The sequence below is a fragment of the Psittacula echo genome (assembly GCF_963264785.1).
Source record: "Psittacula echo genome assembly, chromosome: 4".
Taxonomy (NCBI): domain Eukaryota; kingdom Metazoa; phylum Chordata; class Aves; order Psittaciformes; family Psittacidae; genus Psittacula; species Psittacula echo.
The window spans coordinates 14,501,074-14,524,492 of NC_137738.1; the positions used below are offsets into that span (position 1 = coordinate 14,501,074).

General features: G+C 35.4%; 1 protein-coding gene across 1 annotated transcript in view; it reads right to left on the bottom strand.

The window, feature by feature from the left end:
- The window catches only part of SPATA17 (spermatogenesis associated 17), a gene marked incomplete at both ends in the record, with an annotated part of 79,745 nt that overhangs the window by 21,321 nt on the left and 35,005 nt on the right, over window positions 1-23,419 (bottom strand). The window contains 2 exon segments of the mRNA XM_080616018.1: window positions 4,313-4,464; window positions 9,102-9,305. Of these exon segments, the coding sequence (XP_080472144.1) occupies window positions 4,313-4,464; window positions 9,102-9,305 (356 nt within the window).

Here is a 23,419-nt window from a genome sequence, read left to right on the forward strand (position 1 = left end):
AGTGGTGTCAAATTGTGGTTCTAGACAGTAGCAATTCAATTCCTTGTTGTGTTGATCTAATTCAAATAAAACAGTTTTACCTTACTTTGAAGAAGACAATAAACAATTAGCTTCAAACAAACTATACTTCTCTATCAGAAAGCTGTCACTCTTTTATATTTTCTTTAAATAAAACATGAAATTAATTTTAAGCTTTCAAATTTGTGTTATATCTGAAGTAATTTCATCATCAAATCCAACAACATCTATCTTATCACTGAGGGAACAAAGGAAGAAATACAATGGTTTTCCATAGCAAAACAACTGCAGCAGCACAGCCATTATTTAGTTCATAATGAATGCATATTAAAATCAAAATGTTATTTCACAAAAATAAAGGCAGAGTATTTCGTTTAATACATCTAGTCAGATTACCTTTAGTGCAGTATCTTGCCTTAAGAAACTTATTTTGGGTGCATTATTAAACATATTGTTCACAGCAATATACTAACTGCATACTTTTTAATCAACTATCAATCACTTTTATCCTAACATCAGTAAATCTAAGTATCCTCCAGCTTTTTTGTTTAACTCCTGTCTGCAATAATGTAAAGTGACAAAGAAAAACATAGTCTAGTTCCTGCAGGAAATAAAAGATCTCATTCTGCAATAAATTCTGGAACTTCTTAATTATGCACAGACTTATTATCTGCATCCCCAGTGTTATAAAGTACCAGAACTTCATTAGAAAAATTAAGATGGAAAAATGAAGGCACTACTTTGTAAATTTCCAGTGGAAATTAGCTGGAAGAAGCAGAGGAATACTGGATCAAAAGAGGGTAATCATGCTTAACTGTGCCCTAGAGCACCCGCATGTATAATACAATTTGCACAGTAACTACCTCTCCTATTACTGCTTGTTTGGAGTATTCTGTGTTAATGGGGTTAGCTAATTTAGTATTTTAACTTAAAAAGACTCTGCTGATTAATAAATGTTGCACACTGTGCTAGTAATTAAAATAAATGGAAGAGTTACAAATAGAAGTTGAATTGTTACGAAAACATTGTCTGAAAATATATGATAATCCCTGTTTATCACAATACAATGACAGTTCGGAAAATATGCAAATTGCTGAAGTTGCAAAGCATATGAAGAAAGTTTTCAGATGTGTTATATTTGTCTGCCTTTAAATGTAGAAGCCATTTTCACTACAGCTAAATCAGAAATACGGGAAAAGATCTTACAAATGTAGAAATTAAAGATTTTTTTAAACTCTTAAATCTTATTGAAGTCCCCTGATTTTTAAATGTTATTACCATTAATACCAGGCAGCTCATAACACTGATGCTCTCTGAGTGTAGAGCTTATTTAGATCACTAACTTCTCTATAAGTGCATCTTTTGTGCGCAGCACTGCATAGCACAGAAGCCCCTAACCTGGTTCTAAAGGAAAACATTCTCCTGCAGTGTTCACAAAGCACATGGGAGACAGGGTGGGCAAACATTGCACTCTGCTGCACACAAGCTTGCCAGTGCATTCAGGACTGGCTTGGCTATTTCCAGTGCAGCACTGAGCATGGACATAGCCAGAAGCTGAGATGACTTGCCTGATGTCACACCAGAAGACTACAGTAAATCAGGAAACCTCAGCCTTACACTACAGCAGGTTTACCCCTGTTCTATCACCATACTGCAACTCATTCTGACATGTGCTGACTTTATAAAGATATTTAATAGTATTCTTTGAAGCATGAGGCATATTATGTGAGACAGATTTTAGCAAAGTTAATGAAAATAATTTACTTTTTTTAGTCCAGCGTGCAGCTGCATGCAACTGAATATAGAAATTTTCATGCTTAGCGATCTAAATCTGCTAGATCCAGCAGTTGTCGTCTCAAACTAGACACTAGTTTATTAAGTGGCTATCCCGAAGGAGTCAAATTGTCATTCCTACCAAAGCGGAGGGGGAAATCACTTCATTTGTATGAAAAATAGCACAATAAGGCAGTAACAGCTTCAATTACATGAAAAAAAGGAATCATTCTTATTAGGGTAGATTACTCAGTTGCTCTATAGGAAATTCCAGCAGTTGCTTTAAGGAAACACAACATTCTCTCTTGCTTTCATTTGTACTGCTTCTGCCTGTCATAAACTCTCCCATAGCTTTGTCAATTATTGCTGCATTATATCAGAAGCAATAACTTTCTCAGAGCTTGAAACACTTAGAGAAAACATTTCTGCTTTAAAGAATCCTGATAATCAGAGGCAAGTGGGAATTCTGAATTTTGTTGGAAATTGCAGGTGTACACTGACAATTTGTTTATCTCAAAGATATCACACAGTATTCAGGACTTCATCTTATGCAAACACAAGCTTTCCCAACAAATGCCACATACTTCTGCTGCTCATTCCCTCCTTATTTTCTAAAACAGAAGAATAATCAACATAGGAAGCACTACCAGGAAGAAATACTGTCCTAAAGTACACAATTACATAGAAAGAGACAGAATTTTTTCGATTTATAATAGACACTGGTGAGGAAAAAATGCTACTGCAGAATCTGAGTAACCCTTTGCAGACTTCCCCCTGGAGACCAGCATCCCACACAGCAGCTGCAGCATTACTACAGAGCATAAGTCTTGATGATGACCTGCAACTCTGTCATCACCTTTTCAAGGTTACAGATGTGATCCTTGCATGGTTGGTTGAAAATGAACCACAGACAGAATGATCACAGCCTGAAAATGTATAATACACTAGACATTTAGCATGCATGAAGCTGAGCATCACTGGTGTTAGGACATTGCTTCTGTGCATTAAGGATGGCTCTAAATGCTTCCTTACCCATAAGGTAAATAAAGACCTCATGTCAATTAATATTTAAGTTGGAGGCTTCAAATTTTAACTGTACAAGACCAAAGCTTCACAATTCACTCACTGAAGAGAGCCAGCAAAATATTTATTTCAAGATCTGACCTCCTGAGTCTGCTGGCACAGTAGTGTTTGGGGTAAACCTCATCAAATAAAGACTGGGCATTATATTTATGCCTTTAAATTAAGAACATCATCCATCTTCACTTTGAATGCATCAGTCAATAAATAAAAGAACACAAAGAGGAGTAGAAACCAGAAGTACATTTTTACTTGTAACTTGTGGTTTTTACTTGTAACTTGTGGTTTTGTTACCACAGGTACTAGATCTCATTTTTTGCACCAAATATAAAGAATAACATTGCCTAAACGTGGAAAAGAAGCCAAACTAAGATTTTTTTATTCTATTTAAAGTTAACATTAAATCAGGAAAATGATCCAACAATAAAACTAGAAAAGCCAAACCATGCAAATGAAATTGATTCTGGCATTCTTAAGTTCTAGTCCCAACACACAGCAACATGGAGCTGATGGAAAAGTTTGAAACAGATCAAAGCTAGTAAAGCATTGTCTTCCAGTGAATCAGTGGATCATAAGCTGCTCATGAGGAAAAGTGATTCCTTTCTGTCCTGAATTCTGGTATTAAAGTGTCAGAGGATTGCCAAGAGCAGCAAAATTCAAGGGAAAAATTGACAAAACATCAATTTTTTCTAGTTAATGACAAACCCAGTGCAAGTGACTTAGCAGGCCTTTATTATGAGTGGACAAGAGAGTTCCATCATGACGAGAAAAGAACTGAAAATATTTTGTCAATAGCCTTAAATCTTTTGGGTCAGAAGCCTTAAATCTTTTGCCATGAATTATGTTTGTATTTGGGATCATATGGAACAGAACTGGTCTGCCTGACACTATCACAGATGCTATGGCTTAGGAAACCAAACTGCTTCAAAGATAAATACAGTTTTACAAATGATTACATGTTCTAACATGTGCAACATATGCTCTTGCCCCTTCCAAGTGAGCTTTGTTAACCTCCTGGGAGAGAAAGCAAGTCTCTTTGGCATGCAACACCATTGTTCCCTCATGTAATCTGTTAACTCACTGAATATGAAGATCAACCAGCATTTTTTCCTTGGCAAGGAGCATGTGGTAAAACAGAATTTGCATTTGTTTTCTTATTTCCCATGAAACTCATCTGTTGCATCCCATATTATTATTACTATTACAAGTTCTTCTATAGATTCATAGATATGGATGGCACATGGCACACAATTACAAGATAGGGTCTCTGCCCTGAGCAGTTTATAAGCTAAGGACACAGAATTTAGAAGGATGTTCATAGATTGTTTGCTAGTAAGCTGTCAGGTTTGACATTTCATTTTGTCAGGCATGAAAGGTTTCTGAAAGCAACAGAAGAAAGAAAACATTCTCATAACAATATAAGAAAAAGCAAAGAACTTACTCTTTGTCATGTATACAGTTTCCCCAATCCTCCCTTTTCATTTCCTCTCTGGCCTTATCCAGTGGTGAATCAATGAATGCTGCCATGTGCAAGGTTGGCTCCAAAGGCTTGTGGCGCTGCCAAAATACTTCAGCAGTATCACGGAAAGGCCCCTGAAATGTACAGTATAATGTAAGTGGTTTATTGTGGGGTTACAGTTCTTTTCTTTGCTTCTTTTATTCATGACATATCAATGATGAAAGAAAGAGGACACAGAAATGTAGCAAGACTTTTCCTCCAAAATAATTAAAGCAGCTCATTTTGATAGAGAGTTACAGATAACATTAAGGTTGATAACATGCTCTAAAGCTCCAAAGAGAAATATGTCCTCCAGTTTTATTTAGCTACTACTAATATTTATTATTTTAAACTAATAAATTGTTAGAACTGATTACGAAAACTTAGCTTTTCCTTAGGAAAAAAAATATTGGTGAAATGAAATCTGATACACAAGTACTAACTGCATCTAGATTCTGTTTAAGTAGAAAGCTGAAGTCTTTTCCTTTTGATAGGATAAATAATGTTTTACCTTAAAGAACACACTCTTTTCAATTGAACTATAAAGCTATCTGGAAGGTAACTTGATACATGACTTAAGATATAATTCTTCTAATACAATTCAAACTACTGACTTAAATAATATAGGCATACAGCCTATTTTTGAAATGCCTAATTCCACATCAATTTCACTATTCTTTAAAAACAAAAAGCAAGCTTGTAATTCTTTCACAAATCTATATATATACTAATTCCTTTTTTACAGAGTATATTGTTTAATAACTGATCATATCAGTGTTTACCATTTAACAACACACTTAAATAGCAGCAAGAAGCCCTTTCCTGTGCTGTCAAAGTGACATATACTATGTCTTGCTTTTAGTACTAACCAGTAAGAACTTACCTGGAGTATAATTAGTGCTATATCATGCTCAGGACAGTTTAGTGGCAATTTTGGATTTAGAAGTGTTGCTAATGAATTTTTACTTTATTTTCATCATTGATGATCCTGCAATGAACTAGTGAAACCTTCTGAAACTATGAACAGACAAAGACTCCTAATCACACTCTTTAAAGATATCCTTCTTTAAATAGGTTATCACTAACAAGCCACAGCTGGAGTTCTGCAAGCACTGAGTGAAGACTGTGGGGCTAATAAAAAGAAATGATTCACGCCTCATTTATGTTCACTTATGTTTTACATTAATAGAAACCAATAATAGGAACCAGTTACCATAAAAGTCATGGACCGTAAATAACACAAATGGCAAATAAGTATCATCTAGTACTTTTCACAGCTGGACAGGAGGGTTGCTATATTTGAAAGTAGTTAATGGATTTCTATTGGAACTTTACTTTTTAAAGGCACAGCACCATGGTCTGGAAATCGCTTTAAAGGCCCTAGTAAGCACATAACCATAATATTTACGCTTCTTGCAGAGATTTTCTCACTTCTATTTTCTGAGTAAAAATACATGCTAATTTAATATGACCACAAGAACTCTTTAAAAACTGAATGAAAAGTGTTATCTCCTGTGAAAGAATAATCAATACTAGAACCATTAACACTAGTAAGCAATGTTCTAGTAATACATAATCTGATCATCAAGTTGTAAAAATAGTGTAAAATTCAACATAAAAAATGAATACTCTTTATTGCAAGATATTTGTGCCAAGTGGATATGTAAAGGAAATAAGAATGAAATGTACTATTATCAAATGTCATAATAAATATGTTTGCTTTTAGAAAATAGTCTTTCATATTATTGTATTTTTCTTCATTGTAAAATATTATCTCACATTCCACCACCGTAGGGCCAAATCAGATATCTAAGCAAAGGAGTTATTCCACCCTTAATTTCTAAGACCTTCTAACTCTTTCTCAATCCATAGTTCGAAAGACATTATTAGACAGAAGGAGGAAGAGTGCAGTTAAGCAAAGGTCTCTCAAGCAAGCCTGTGTCATCACTAATGAAAGTGGGATATATATGTTAGAATACTAAGATAATACTAAATATTGCCCCATGGATTTTTCCATTGCTCTGAATCATGTATTTGAGGAAACTCACCTAGCAATAGGCACATAAGGAATATATCTAAGATGACAAGACCTCTAAAAAATCCACTTATCTATTTCCATTTTACAAGATTTGTGGAATCTGTGGTAGAATGGTGTCTATGCACATGCAAATATTTCAGGCATCCTGCTTCAGAAATGGAAATCCTCCTGGGGAGGTCAGGCTAGGAGAAGAAGGGATGGACTCAACCAAGTTTTCAACCTGGAAACAACTTGCACAACTCTGTGTTCTATGTTTGGGATTTGTACTGAGTAGCATAAATCTCACTACTGACTGGTTTGCCAAATAAAGTTTAGCAGATCAGCATTTTTTTTAGTACTTTATCATAGAAACAGAAACTATATATTCATTTAGAAACAGAACAGAAGCATAGAAACAGAAATTACATATTTTTCACTGACCCATCCCAGCATGCCCTCAAAAAATCCCCTCAAAATGGCAATGTGCTTTCTGTTATTAATGCCTTTTGTTGAGCAAATGACTAATTTCATCATTATCTGTGTTTCCATCAAACTAATTCTAGTTAACTCATAACTCAGTAATAAAAATGATAGATTTAACTGATGTATATTTAAACTTTTATTTCAAATACACTATCTTACACACACAGAGCTTATGTATAAAATGCTAAATACTTATTTCCCAAAGAGAAAGGTGAAAAATACTTTTTATTCTTTTAAAGATATACAATTGACATTCTCATAGAAAATATTGAACCCTATAGGTAATACAAATTTTATATACCTGCAGTAAAATAACAAGTGAGTCACAGAGGGCTGGATAGATGATAGAAAAAGAAGCTTGGTGTGCAGAAGTATTACCACAGAGAACTAGGACACAAGTATATCTAGTAATTAAATTTCTTATTGTCACACCAGACAACTTTTAGGATGATGTGTTCTGATGGGTTTTCATTTCCAGCTGTTTCATCAGCTCAAACCAGTGTCCTTTCTTAGACACATAACCCTAAATTGTCCAAGTATTGTGTAGGGATTTAGCCGTGTGACTCCCATTAACATCAATAAGAGTCGCGCAGCTAAATCCACGCTCTGTGCTTTGAAAATTTACCCCACAGTGTACATCCCAGGGTGCGGAAAGGATTAAAGTATTATATAGTAAATTCCCTCTTTGAGGTGCAGAAAATCAACAGAACTCTTCTGGTTTGTTCTAAAAGGCTATCTGTGCACAACTGCTGTGCATGTGTCTGAACTTAGAAAGGTCTGTAAAATATTCCAAACCCAGGCAGAAGCTTGTAAGATACTTTATATACAGTTTTACAATGGAAAACCTTGAGTTCCCTTTTTATTTAAAAACATGATTCCTTTACCATGTCCACTAGGCAAAATCTTGCCCTCTATCCGGAGAGACAGGGCATTCAGTCACATCCTGCTGAAGGACTGTCATAGCCCCTTTGGTCCCAAAAGGTAAAGTTGTAGCATCGTATTTATCTCAACCCCAAACTCCCTGATCACCCAAACTGTCTGTGGGCTCACACTTTGTCTCAATTCTACTGTGAGCTGAGTTCATTCGATGAGGAAGCTCATGCAGTCGAGGTAAGGAGAACATAAGGAGGAAAGAACAAAGAGAACTGCTCTGAAGTTGATCTTTAATGTCATAAGCAGCGTGGATCTTCAGTCAAAGTTACTGAGAAGGACACATTTAGAAGTGTTGTCTTTCTAAGCAAAATAGAGGTCCCGAAGATGTTGTCATTCAAAGTCAAACAGGCACTAAAAGTGTAAGTGTGTGGTAAGCAGAAAGTTCAGTAGATTGGACAAACTGAGAAATTCTTCAGAATAGAGGGAAAGAGAATACTTCTATCCCAAAAGTAACTCCATCAGGCATTTACTGGAAAAAGCTACATGTCATTGTATTATCATCAAGTGAGAAACATAAAGGTTTCAAAAGTCTGTCTGCTGAGAATATTTGGCATATTCCCAGCAGGTTTTGATAATCAGGTGGCAAAAGCTGTTTTGGCATCTTGTGGGATATTCATGCTGATGCATTATCTCAGAGATCTCCATTACTTCATAGAAGAGAAACAAAGCTATCTGCAGCATGTGTTGACAGGAGCTGAAATAAAAATTGAGACCATGACAGCTAAGAGTAGGAGCGGGGCAACTTTGCTCTGTTGCAGACTAAAATGTAGAAATGTATGTAATTAAAGCTGACACACAACTAGTGGACACAAAAGAGCAGGAATGAAAAGAGATGGGGAGGATGTCTCTTGGCTTTCATATGGAATACAATTGCAAAATGAGGAAAAAGTTATCATAACTGGTTAATTTATCCTATTATTTTTCATTAATCCTATTTTTATTGATTTAAAATTGGAAATTTAGACTCCTACCTCTAATAAATCATAATACTGATATGCAATTATATCAGGTCTTCCCTTTGAAATATTGGAAACAACTTTTTTTCCCCAAAGGACAAAAGTATATTGAATCACGTATCCCTGTTTTTACGAATCACCTAGATTTCTTTTTCTTTAAGACAAATCTGTTTCAAAGACTTTATATCCCGAATGTAAGCACTAGATCTATGTAAAAAAAAAACCAAATACAGAAAAGTGGTTGCTGGACTCGATGATCTGAGATATTCTATGATTATCTATGATAAAAGATATCAACAAAAGCTGCCTCAGAGACAGCTTTTGAAAAATTGAAAAATATTACCTGAGGTTTCTGTCTGCCGATAGCTGGCAAGGGCTGTCCTGTGGAGAAAGTCGGAGGCCTTTTACAAGTTGGCCAGTTGTAGAGCTCAGAGGTACAAGGACTCTTTGTTTGCTGCTGTCTGTGGCTCAATGGCTTCGACTTCCGTAGCAGCAGCTCCATTGGATCTGGGGATTTTCTGAAAGGTGAATTGTAGATTCCTGGAATCTGAGCAGAAAATGGGGATTATCTTTGACTTCAACTAACTTAGAACTCACTCTTGCATTTATTCTACAAATAAAACCAATTAAAAAAACCCCTATATAATAAACAGTTCTAAACAGTCTTTTTGACAACTACTGATTTGGGATAGATTTATAGTGTAAATACATTTCTGCATTACAAAAGAGGTTAAATAGGATAATGTAACGTAATCTGGGTTTCAGTCCTTCAAATGCAGGTAACTTTCATTTTCTGCAAGGAAGAGCTTCCTCTATCTCAAACTCATGCTTTCTTTCTGTCACAATCAATCTTCAACCTTCCACAGCAATAGTCAAACAAACATGCCAGTTTTCCATTATAAAAGAAAAACAAAATGTACAAATTTGCATCTAGTTTTAAAGGAAAACCATTATCGTTGTTGTGAACTTTAAAGTTCCTATACACAATAGGAACAAAAATATATTTATTATTTCCAAATACATACTTAAAAGAGTAAAATAAATACCTAAGCAGGGGAACATAACTCTTGTCCTTTTAAACTCTGTGATGGCTGACTCACAAGGGGGACCAAGACTTTACTTTTTAAAAAGTAAAAATGAGTCATTAGTTAAGGGAAAATACAAGAAAATTTATGGCATATCAACAGCAAATAATTGCTTTTTTCCAACAAAATGTTCACATAAAATTCCTTTCACTGTTCAAATGTATTCAGTTTTAATGGTATACAGCTTGTGAAAAACAAGAATGTGGAATAAAAATTTCTGAATTGTGAATTAAGCTAAAAGATTTCTTCATTGAATTTGATATTTTATTTTTTCAGGATACATTATTAATTGCATCACCAGTGTGATCTAATATAACAGTTACTAACACAAAGCATACATTTCAAATACTGAACTAGTAATCTGTGTCATTAACAGTCTGTGACTATCTAGCAAGTCAAAGTTATGCGACAGACTGTTCCCAAATCATTCGACTGTTCTCAAATCATTCCTATAAATGTAGGGATTTTCTATTTGTATATAAACAAGTCTCAAATAGACATATGTGAGTGTACAGAATTAATTATGAACTGTTAAATGTGAGAATTCTTACACCATATTGCCCAAAGCCACTAAATCATCTATAAAACAGATGATATATATTTAAAATACACCTGGCAAAAATTAATTTAAAGATACTGAGTTGATTTAAGAATATTTTCTATAACAGTATACTCAGAATATTCTTAAGACTTTCAAAGTAGATTTGCTCAGTCAAAATGTATACTCCTTTGCTTTTATCATAGCTTTAATTGCTAAGATGTATTGAATAGAAGTAGTAGGAAAAGAAATCAGTTTTGTGATGTGGGGAAAGGTAAGGAAAAGACTAAATGTCAAAAATCTTGCATTTCTCCTTTGAAAAATTACTGAGGACACATGAGAAAACTAAACAGAGTTTCAGCCTTTTCATAAAGTATTAATCTCTTGGGGCTGGGAGGACTGAACACTCCCCAGTTAGCTCTAATGCATTTTTCATTAACATATCCTACTGGGACGTTCCAGTTTCTTCTGCCCAAACAGTTAAATATGGTTGATATAAAAAAAATTGTTTAATGGGGACAAAAATATTCTGAGATGGTAGCTTATTCAAAATATTGTTGGGCTATTCAAAATTTTATGGGCTATATTCTTGAACTCTCTAAGTGATCTGGCCCTAACGACATTTTATTTTGGCCCTCTGTTATATGTTCCCCTCTTAGTGCAAACCCCATAACCTATTCCTCTACCCTAACAGTCTAAATGTCCAATGGGAAAGAGGACATGAATAGAGGGAAATGGTAGAAACGTGTATGCCAAACAACCACTGGTTGTTCCTTTAGCTCTTCAGGATGCCACACTAAAATGGCAGGGATCCACGCTCCAAATAGCTAGCAAGCAGGATCCCTGGAGTAAATACGAAATTACAGCTCCATCGGTATGATTTGTTAAATCCAGCTGCATCCTTAAAGTTTGGTTCTACAAGTCTGGCTCTTATTCACATAAACATCTCCTAAAGTTACAGATTCTCATAATGTTATTATTTTGCACTATTTCATACATTGCCCTATTGCAATTTTCTTATCAGCCCACTACATTTTTGCTCATGAATTCTCGCTGACCTCTAAGTGCTACATAAACACAAGTTCCATGTGTTGTCTTGGGCTTTATTGCACTGTTCCACGATTACTGAATGCATTTACACTATATACTTGTTACACATGTTCTCTCAAATATAAAATGCCACAGTAAAGCTCTCCCATACAAATTAGATTCCATGCTACAGATATACAAACCATCTCCATGCCATGGTCATTACGGCTCTTCACTCATTAGTCCTACCATGGTCATCAGATCTGCCTACTTTCAGATCAATTAAATTTTGCCTTCACTCTGGTAAGGACAGTAAAATAGAAAAGTGATTGCTCATGACTACCTTTTTTCGCATCTCACTGAACTGCTCATAGTATTTTACTTCATCTTTCTACCCATTCTTACACCATCAATATTCAGCTTTTGTACCCTACCTAATGTACAGACTGTGTTCTAGCCATGCCATGAGTCTTCAAAGGTCCCCAGCTAGTGGGAGAGCTACTGTTCTCCCACAGTACAATCCAAAGAGCAAACTGGGAAGGAAATTTTGAACCCCCAAGACCATAAGATTATTTCACCCTACACAGCGCAAATTTGGGTTTTGGTTTTTGTTTCTCCAGGATAGAAAAGTACAATATCTTAAAAAATTTAATTGATTTTCCTCTGAAGAATTACAGGCAAGGATAACTTTAAAGCCGTGTGCTGGCTGAGTTCTAGGAAACAGCATTACCTCTGTTAGTCATATTTACAGCAAGTATAAATGGCTCCAGGAGTATAATGGCTTTCTGAAACTGTATTTTGCAATCTATATTGAGACACTATGTATATTTTACTTAATGTTTCTTTTGTTTAAATGTTTGGCAGTAGAAAAAAATACAGCTCATACAGGATTCAGACACTGAAATGCTACTGAATATCTCAAGGCATGCAAATACAATTGGTTTTTAGCACTTTCAATGAAACCAAAATTAGCCATAATAGCTGTGGAATCCACTGAAGCAGTGTCTTTTGAATTATTGCTGAAAAGGTGTCTTAACAAAGAACCACCTTTTATTGTTCTTTTTTTTTTACATACTCTCAGGTTAAACACGTACAGATAGTGTACCGATTATGAAAATGGATTTGGAGTTTTAGTGAGGCCAGTTGGACACTTTGAAAGTTGTTGCTTCTGCTACAGCTGAAAGTCTTTGTAAGATCTGGGTCAATATTGATTATGAAGTGCATTTTTAAATAATAATTTTCAAGCAACCCTTGTTAATTACTTTACATTTTAATTATATATGTTGAAGTATTCAATCAGACAGATAGCAGAGCAATCAGCAGAGTTAGTATCCAGACAGATAAAATTAATACTAATTTACTCTAAATTCCCCAAGGTTAGTGGTAAGGTTTTAGGCCTAGATTTAAAATTGGCAAAGTGTGGTAGGAAAGACAAGGGGATGAGCTTGCTTTTACTTCCCAGTTCAGATCAATCTCTGGCAAACTGCTTCCATTCATTTTTAAATATCTTGTCAAATCAGAGTCTTATTTTTGTAATATCTTGCACATGTGCTGTGTGCTGATGAATGCCCTATTCACTCTATCCTCTGCAGAGACCTGGCAGTCTGCAGATATCTGAGAATCTGGAGGATCAAAGCTTTTGGTACTTAATAAATTTGCTTATCTTCTTGAGACCAGTACAATGTCTTAAAAGCGTTACTTCATCTTTTCCCTACTTTAACACGATATTCTCTGAACTACAAAACCATTGTAGTTAATGCTGCTTTTTCAATGGTAGCAAAGTATCTGTCTTGAGATATTACTATCATACTATTCCCACTATTTTCAAATACAAATCCCACTGTTTTCTCCAATTCCATCTGTAAGAAAATATGTTACCCTCCAAAATACTATAATAGATTACAAAAAGCAACTTGTCTGCAGGGAGAATGACACATTTTTCTGTACCCATGTTCTTTACAACTAAGAAGGGACTTCGTCAAAGCCAGCTTCCAGCGTGCTGGATTTGGCTGGGCTAGAGTTAATTTTCTTTATAGTAGCTGTGTAATAGATTTGTGCTGGAAACAGTGGTGACAACACAGGGATGTTTTTGTTATTGCTGAGTGGTGCTTACACAGAGTCAAGGCCTTTCCTACCTCTCACACCACCCCACCAGCAAGTTGGCTGAGGATGCACAGGACAGCTGACCCCAACTGACCCAAGGGATATCACATACATATGGTATGTTCAGCATATAAAGCTGGGGGAACAAAAAGGAAGGGGGGACATTCACCGTGATGGTGTTTGTCTTCCCATGTAACCGCTACACATGGTGGAGCCCTGATTTCTTGGATATGGCCAAACACCTGCCTGACCATGGGAAACGGTGAATGAATTCCTTGTTTTTTAGTTTGTTAGCATGTGCAGCTTTTGCTTTACCAATTAAACTGCCTTCATCTCAACCCATGGGTTTTCTCACTTGTACTCTTCCATTTCTCTTCCCCATCCCACTGTGGGGGGAATGAGCAAGCAGCTGGGTGGTGCTTAGTTGCCAGCTGGGGTTAAACCATGACATCCAGGAACAATTTCCTAAAGTGACAAATACTATGGGGAAATCCGTGCTGTTAAAAACCCTACAACTGAGTTATTTGCAGTACTGTCATGCTAACTTCCACCTCAATAAGACCAAAGAAATCTCAGGAGGCCACTCTGTTAATAGCTTCTTACTGACCTCCTTGCATCAGGCCCTTCTGGTGAATGGTAGCCCAGTGGTGAATAGGGCAAATGAGGTGTGTAAGCAGAGATATTTTTTTTTTAAACTATGGTTCTGACTCATCAGGGAAAATAAAATAAAAAAATATTAAAAAGAGAGAGAAATGAGTTATACCATAGATGTATTTTTCTCCTAGAATTCCCTGCCTCAGACCTTCCATCATGGAAACCCAAGCATGACCTGCAATATTAATTGTGTCAGGTCAAGCATACTGGCAAATGTACCATTTGTTACCCAGCCATCCTTAGAATTACATTAATATTTTGAATCATTCTGCATTTCTAACACTCTATCATTTAGTTTCCTGCCAATCATTTTCTTATCTTTATAATTATTGGTTGCATATAAAGAAAGAAAAAATCACAAGCAAACAAATATTAATTCAATGAACATTAGCAAAGAAAAGATTTTATTTTTACATTCTCTATTGCTTCTAGCTCTAATCCTATATTTACTCTATGCTGCAGAGTATCCATTTTTGTCTTTTCCTATTTATTATCTCTATGTGGAGAGAAAGACTTAACTGTTTTTTACCCAGAATACAACAAAGAAATTATTAAGGAGTTTGCCTTGAAAGCTAAACTATGAAGGAATGCAGCAGCAAAAGAAATGGAAAGAAGGGAAGGAAGAAAGGAAAGAAAAAGGGGGAGGTAAAAAGTGAAAGACAGGGCTGTGTTGTTCATGCTGGTTAGTTCTTCAGGAAAGGTCAGTGACCCCAAGTAGTATAATAAAATGTGAACAGTTTTAGATGCTGCAATGAAGGTATTATTTCTTATTCTTCTTTCTTACTTCTTGACTAAGCTTTTAAAGTCTACATAAATTACAAACAAAATAGTCCCTAATAGATACAGTGTAGCTACTGCACTGCAAATAATTACACACATGCAAAATTAGAACTTAAGCTGAAGATAAAACACAAACACTAAGTTAATGCAAAGTGTATCCTTATATCTTTAAAATATCTTTATCTAAACAATAATAAAGGTATGCTCTATTTTAATTACTTTTCCATATCAACTCTGAAAGACTGAAATAATCAACTTATATCATGACTATAAATGTTTCATTCAATAGTCATTTAATTTCGAAAACATAGCTCTGAGGTAGGAAGCCTTTTGCAAGTGATTCTCATAGTAAGAACCTAAATAAAGTCCTCTTTTCTCACTCTGGTCTTTCAATGAGTAGTTAAATGAGAAAGGAAATACTTGAGCAAAATAGGTACTTAACTGGAAAATCCTTTTTTGCTCCAGTGTAATTTGCAAAAAAAACTAAGCAAGCTGAGAGGTTAGGTAAGAGATCTTTAAAAGCCATAAAAGTAAAAGCATGAAGGAGAGCTGTGAATGAAATATTTGCTAGAGATGGGATTGCTGAATCAACACTGACCAGTGCACTTCATCATAATTATCAGGACATACTACTGCCAGGGGATTTATAAAAATCCCACTCAGCAAATAATTGCCCTGCTGTTAGGAGATAGTCAGAGTGTTAACACACTGTCACAGTCCAGTGTTTAGTAAGATATTCAACATTCAATTACTCTTGCTGAGAGCTAAAAGGAAACATGATCATTTCTCAGCTTCTGCTGTTATGCTTCCACATGAATTCCAGTGAACAATCTTGTTAATCCTCAGACACAGTTTCTCTAGGAGGTAAAAGAAATACCTTAAAACATTAATGAATCACAAGAAAAAAAAAAACCCACCTGTTTATGTGATGCTGCAACCATGTCTGTAAAACAAAATGAATTTAAAACTTCAAAATACTTAGTTTACTACAGGCTCTCAGACTATTCCATTTGTAGTGAAAATAAAAGGATAATATCTTTAACATAAAATTTACTGGGGAAAGAGCCATCTATAAAAATTTTGCAAATACTGTTCTAGCAACAAGTATAATAAAACTATGTCCATGAACTCAAATTTGAAACACCAAAATGTTTCAACCACATTACAATATATTCTACTAGGAATAATCTCCAATTTTTAAACCAATATAAACACATTTTTATATTAATGATTAAGAAAAATAGCGTAAATTTTATTCAAATATTGGGGAAAATACAATAATGTGGTTTAACATTCCAGTTCGAGGTAAAATTTCCTTACCGTGGCTGACAACAGGAAAAATGTCACCAAGCTTTATAAATGTAGGTTCAGTTCTCACTGAGCTTAGGCCTGATCCTGTAATCCTTATAAAAATATACTCTCAGGAATTTCATCTAAAAAAGAATTGGATGGCCTAGCCTATCATTGTACCTAAGATATTTTAGCTTTGTTTGAGATATTGCTTTTATGCAGAGAGTGAGGAATTCATAAATGAGTGATGAGTAGCGCATATTCTTTCAAGTGGGATTAATCACCTGTCTTCTGCTTAGTATATATTCGGTTTCAACAAAGTAACAGGAGCATTAATTATTGTTATTTTGCCTTCAGACTGTAAAGCTTGGTTCAGTCCTTTTCATCTATGAAATGTTTGCTTGATATCAAAATAATAGTGTAATCACATTTTAAATGCACTTTTATAAGTAAACCTAGCTGCAATTTTATGGACTATACAATGAGGTGTTAAGGAAACACTGCAGTCCAGTACCCTGGCCACAGACCATAAAATCAACCTCTAAACCTGCACAGCACTAAGTTCAATTGCAGGAAACCAAACTGTAATTGAGTCTCCAAACAGGTAGCAACTGCTTTGGTATTTTGGCAAAGAGACAAAACAGAAACAAACTCTTGGTTTAATGCATGGATTGCTGTGGCACAACACCCAAAACACAGCAGCCCAGCATATGCAGAGGCACCTCCCAAATGTATCCACTTTTCATTGATTCTTTCTCTAAGGCTTACTCTGTCAAATCTAATTCTTATGCAGGCTCTTGATGACTTGACTAGATCAGGGATAATAACTTGAATGAGGGAGTGATGGCACGGGAAACAATATTATGATGAAGATACAAAACAGAGATAAACCATTCCAAGTTCTTTTGCTGACTTCTCATTTGACTTCTAAGTGATTTCAAAACAAGCACAAAAATACAGTTCAACTTGCTGAATTACTTTATCTTAAAAATAGGAATGAGAAATTCCATTACTGTTACCATTTTTTCTTCAAGAAGTGCTGAGATTGTTCATGGGATTATATACAAATTCTAGGAATCTCAGAAAACCAACCTGTTTCTACAACCACCCTGTATAAATGGGAATAAAAGATCTTAGTATGAAGAATAATCTCTGAAGGTGATTGTATTCTTCTATGTATCAATAACCACATATGAATACACAGAATTTCTTTACTTCACAGGATTATTTTGAGGCTAAAAGTTACTTGTGCCTGTCAGAAGGTTTTAGAGCCTTTAAATGTGTGATATCATTTACATATTTAAAATTAAAACTCCCATCTACTGTTGTTTTCATAATGGAAAAGATTAGCTTTGTAAAAAAAAAGGCAACTCGAAATTCACTCCTTTTCTCAGTGGATTGAGAAAAATCTTTGTAATTATACCATTTAGTACACCAGAAGTTACTGACAACAATATATCAGAAGACAGGAGAAGCCTTTCTTAAGAGATAGCGATGGAAATCATACAGAAATTTCCTTTTTTAATTAAATAATTGCTAAATACAGAATTCATTCACTTCTTCAAAAATATATACATGCACCTAAGCAATGTAATATTTCATCGTTTTTTATTGTTTCTCACATCTGTTGCATTGTGCTTATCTGTGAATCTTCTCTCACAGACATACATTCTGATAGATTTATTAAACAATTTGCTGTAGTAAACCTGTAGGATTAGACAATCACTAAATAATCAAAAAGCGGCAGTGTATTTAACAAAGCAGTCTTCAATGAGACCAATATACAATGAGGTGAAGGTTTAATGAACGGTCATAGTATTGTATACAGGAAAGAATAAAGAAGAGGGAGCAGAACCATGTTAGTCAGATTTGTACAGGTATCAGAAATTAGTAGAAAACAGTGACGTACTAAGAAAAAAAAAAGATTAAGATGTTATTGAAAGATTCTTGAAAAAGAAAAACTGGAAGCAAAGAAAACAATAGATGGGGGAAGATATACTGGTTTTATCATGTCCACTGCAGGACAGACACAATTCCCAAATTAACAGTACCTATTAGATACCAAACAAAAGCATTGAATATTGAATAAACTGTGCAAGTTAATGAAAGAACTTTACCATCATGCTCTTCACTTGCCTAACAGCTGAAAAATAAAAGAACTGGTGTGTACATCACTCATCTTGAAGTCTCATTAAAGCGAGGATACCATCAGCACCACTTCTTAATCAACAGGATGGTTTGCTGTTGAGAAATATTGTATTTTATCTTCATGACTTGTCCCAAGCCATTCCTAACCTCTCTCTTCTTATGCACTTATTTCTTATTTAGCATGTACTTCTGATATAATAGTTTCAAAATTACCCGAGAAAGACCTTACATCACAGCACACTTACAAAAACACCAGATAGACTACTACACATCAACCCCATACATCCCAGTAACAATTTCAGGAATGCCAGTGGAGTTCTACTCTGTGCAAATGTGTGTGCATGTGGCTCTGTGTGTGAGGTATCTAGCTGATATTTGCACTACATTGTAATTTCCTTGCAATATAGATTCTTTCTTAAATGTGTGTGCCACATCATACACAAAGCCAGCATTCAGTATGAAACTCAGTCTTCCCAGTTTTCTGACTCTGCAGCAATCCAACCCTTTTGCCACCCCAATTGACAGTAATACACAATATGTGGTCATGTTTTTCTAAGATCTCAGCATGTACGCTTTTGATAGATCACACAGCTTGTCCTTTAAACTCTGCCATTAATCCTGCCCACAGGAGTTGAGCAAGAAGTTTGTTGTCTAGAAAAAAATCCACACAAATAGAGATTATGCAATTCAGGTGCTGAAAAAGACAGTTTAAGTACAGGGACTTTCTAGCTAGTGGATTTTTAAACGACTAACGCTAGATGCAGAGATGCTAAATGCTGCAATACATGGTAGATGCAGAGATGCCACTGTGCTATAATAACATAGGCTTAGTATGAGTGACATGGCTAGTAACAAGCTATTTAGAAGCAGCTCTGAGAAATATTTCCATGTCTACATGGATATGCCTTTGAAACCTGAGCTTGCATAGGATCAATCACAAAACAGCACTCAAACTTTACACCCTATTGCTGTTAAGATCTGTCTAATGCCGGTTGTTTTTTAAAGTGTAAACTCTCGTTTCTTTGCACAGTTACCCAGTTATCAAATGAACTGAAATTATTTTATAATAAGCAGCCTTTAGGAAAAATAGAGTTTGCAATACTGTCACAGAACATGCTGAAAATTATTCAATTTTTAAGTTCATTCACTCACTACCTTTAAAAATAGGATGCAAGTATCTTGTTTTCTGTGAAGTATGGCAAAGAAAGAAATTACTGATTTCTGTTGGAAGCACTTTCATTCACTACTTGAGCCAGAAGGAGACTTAGGGCAAGAGTGAATGGGAAAGAAGAACTGCTCTCTGACACCAGGAAGAAATACATCTGAAATTGTGCATAGCCATCTACTTCTTATAGGAGATAGATTATGATATCAGCAAATAGCACTTCCCCAGCCTTTTCCCGTTACTCCCTAATCTACAGAGTTACCCATTTCTGGGCATGAAGATTACCATACTTGCCAGCCTGGTTTTGGCTTTGATTGTACTTGCCCTCTCTAGGGAGACAACCACCCTTCTTAGAGAAAAAGAAAGGCTGATTGAAAAGGATATGAGCAAAACAGAAGTTGTACACTTTGCCTTAATGGTTTTGGCAGAATGCACACCAGGTATATGGTGGCTTCCAGCACTTCTTTTTACAGCAACATGATACTGTGCTGAATAGCAGAATTGCAGTCCTGAGTGTTCCCAGGATGCGTAATCCTGAAGGACAAGAACTAGATTCAAATTCCAAGAGAAATGACAATTCTTGATTGTGCATGTAAATCGCTTAAAGGTCAGTTTTGGTATTCAGACCAACTGGAATATTAGTTCTAGGCATAAACATTTTTCTTTGTTCAAGTACAATGTCTTCCAGAATCACAAACAGTTACTGGCTGCTTGCAGCTTACCTTACTTTGTCCTTCTTTATGACAGAAACATTAAGCAACGTGAACTCAGATTCCTTTCAAGTGAACTGAGATGGTGTGTATAGTGCCCCATGAGGCACAAGAGTTGAACGATTTTCCCGCAGTGAATACCTGTGAATGGACTGATACATCTGGCTTCCAAGCTGGAAGTGAATACATGAAGAAGGCTAGCTGATCAAACATACATGTCACGAGTACTGTCACAAGGATTTAATGTAAATTGAGAATCCTTTGGAAATCATGTTTTATAAAAACAGAACACTGCGGCATGAAGTGCTTTATATACTAATGCTATTTAAATGTAGCTGCAAGCCTGCCTTAGAGCTAGGAAAGCTCACTCTCTACTCTTTAATTTAAATGGGATTTTTTATGGTACAAGCTTTGAAAAGACCTCAGAAATATCAGACTTCTTGGCAGAGAAGTGATGAGTGGATATTAAACACCCATGGATAGGTGGGGACGTTCAGTGACTGGGACACCTACATTAAAAAAAAATCAAAAATCAACCATTTTAATTCATCTTCAGGAAGTATCAGTAGTTATAACGAACGATAATTTCATCCCTGGAATGTTTTAGAGACAGGATAACAAAATTACAACAGTAAAGAGGGAGGAAATAAAATGTAAAAGGTAATAGCTAATTCATTCTTCATGCTAGCTCAGTCCTTGGTCTTTCCTGAACAGACGCTGCCAGCAGTAACAAATTACGTATAATCATTTTGTGATGTGGACTGTTCATTCGGGACTGAGCTCAATGACCAAACTTGCAGCCTTGTCTCTTAAACTGTGGATCTGAAGATCAAAGGCCAGAGCTTTATCCACTGAGTCCTAACCTTTGTAAGAATAAAACTGCCAGGTGTCCAAACACAGAGTGGATGTCAAACAGTGTCATTTCAGACCAATTGTTTTCAAGTTCTTACAGGACAGCACATTAGGTTAGAAGCATATTAATCAGTTGTGGTTTCTGAATATTCATTAACCTGCTCCAGGAAGGATTTTGTGGAGGTTTTTTCTTCCTCACTTAGAACATTTACACCCAATATAAGTGCAGTAACTTCAACAGAATTAACTCCTGATTTCCAATAGCATACAAACAGGACATACACAATCAGTGCAATGCTTATGAATTGCCATTTCTGTTGATAGGAATAATGTAATTAAAAAATACCTTAGCATTGAATAGAATTTGAATTTTAAATATTTAACTCTATGAACTGACAGACAAGATAATGACTGATACAACTGATACAGGTGTTATAATTTTAAGTTCAACAATAACTAAAGAAAATCAAAACAAAATTGATTTGAGAAACAAAAGCTGAAAAGTAATCTTGGGGCATGGTTTTGCTGCCTTTATACTCAAGAGCCCTAATCCAGAGTCCACATAAATTTGGTAAATGACTCCTATTACCCTAAAGTAGAATTGCTTATGGAGTATGGGTGTTACACAGAGAAAGAATTGAAAAACTCAGTTCTCATTGTTGAAATTAGAACTTTTTACTGTCTTAGACGTTTACATCTGTTATGTTTTTTTGAAGGTTGGAAATATCAATGACAAGAATCATGCAAACACATGATCCACCACATGTGAGATTTTCATGCCAACTTCCACCAAGTGCCATCAATTTATTCAGCAATTCTATTTTCCATTGACTTTAAAGGTCATTTGTTAGCACTTTGCAAAGGATGGCCCTTCCTACAAATGTCAGCCTTGAGAATATGACAAAGAGCAGAAGTAAGAACCTATTTAATTATTTTGTTAATACAGAAAGGGGATCTACAGGGATATAGAAGAATAATCTTCATAAGTAAACATGTTTATAATAGAAAACCACATTTAATAAGTAGCTCATTTATTAATGACAACTAAAAAAAGGATCATTACCACTGTAGTAGCAATAGCATATTGTTATTAGGGACTAATAAGAAAAGCTTTATATGTTTTGTGCTGCAATAAGAAATTGCGATGCAGTTCGTGATAAACCAGGTAAAATCAACAAAAAAAATACACCTGCACTACTATTTTTACTGTGTGATGACCAATAAGGAATGACAAGAAATATTCTTTACACAGGCAAAGGTTTGTTAAATTGCTGGAATTTATCATGCTGTTAAGGTAAAAACAGACAAGGGAAATATTGCTTTATATATAGACATTTTGGAATCTGAAATAGAGAGAATCTTACTTTGAAAATGGGATTTAGCTGGGCAGTTGCCACCTCCAGATTTACTTCCTGCTGTATTTTACACTGGAATTTCTTGCAACAAGCAACCAGTGAGTGAAAGGACAATATAACTCACCACCTGATAAGAAGGGCACAGACTTGACAGTTGGGTTTGGGTTTTGTTTTTTTCATAATTATAGGAATCAAACAAAAGAATCTCATGTGTGTAAGATGCTACTGGAGTTGGTTTTGACACTACTGGCATATATAACAACTTGATTAAAACCTCAGTATTTCATAACCATGATGTTTATAGCTCATGCTTTATTTCTGCAGACATTATTTGGCAACTAAATAAATTGAAATAAAAAATATCCTTTCTTTTTTTAAGCCTACTTTTATGCCTACAAATTGGGTTACATTTGTGTTGCATGGATACAATTGGTACTACAGGAAAAAATTTGTAGCTTGCTTTTAGCAAAGCAAAAAATTGTGTTTTCAAGTTGGCAGGATGCATAACATTGTTCTTTCACAGAAGGACAACTGGTAATTTTATTATTAATATAAATCACAAGTATGTATCATTAGTAACTGCCAATTAGCATTACTACTATTAGTAATCATTGATTATGCGAATACCTTGTTTTAACTTTCTTTTCCTTAAACTTCTTTGCTAAAAATTAAAATTTGAATAAAATGATTTTAGATCAGGTCAGATATAAGAAAGAAGTTCTTTACTGTAAGGGTGGTGAGGCACTGGAACAGGTTGCCCAGAGAAGTGGTAAATGCTCCATCCCTGGCAGTGTTCAAGGCCAGGCTGGACAGAGCCTTGGGCAGCACGCTCCAGTGTGAGGCATCCCTGCCCTGCCCATGACAGGGGCATTGGAACGAGATGATATTAAGGTGCTTTCCAACCTAAACCACTCTATGATTCTATGATTTCCCTGAATGTCAGTCTCACAGC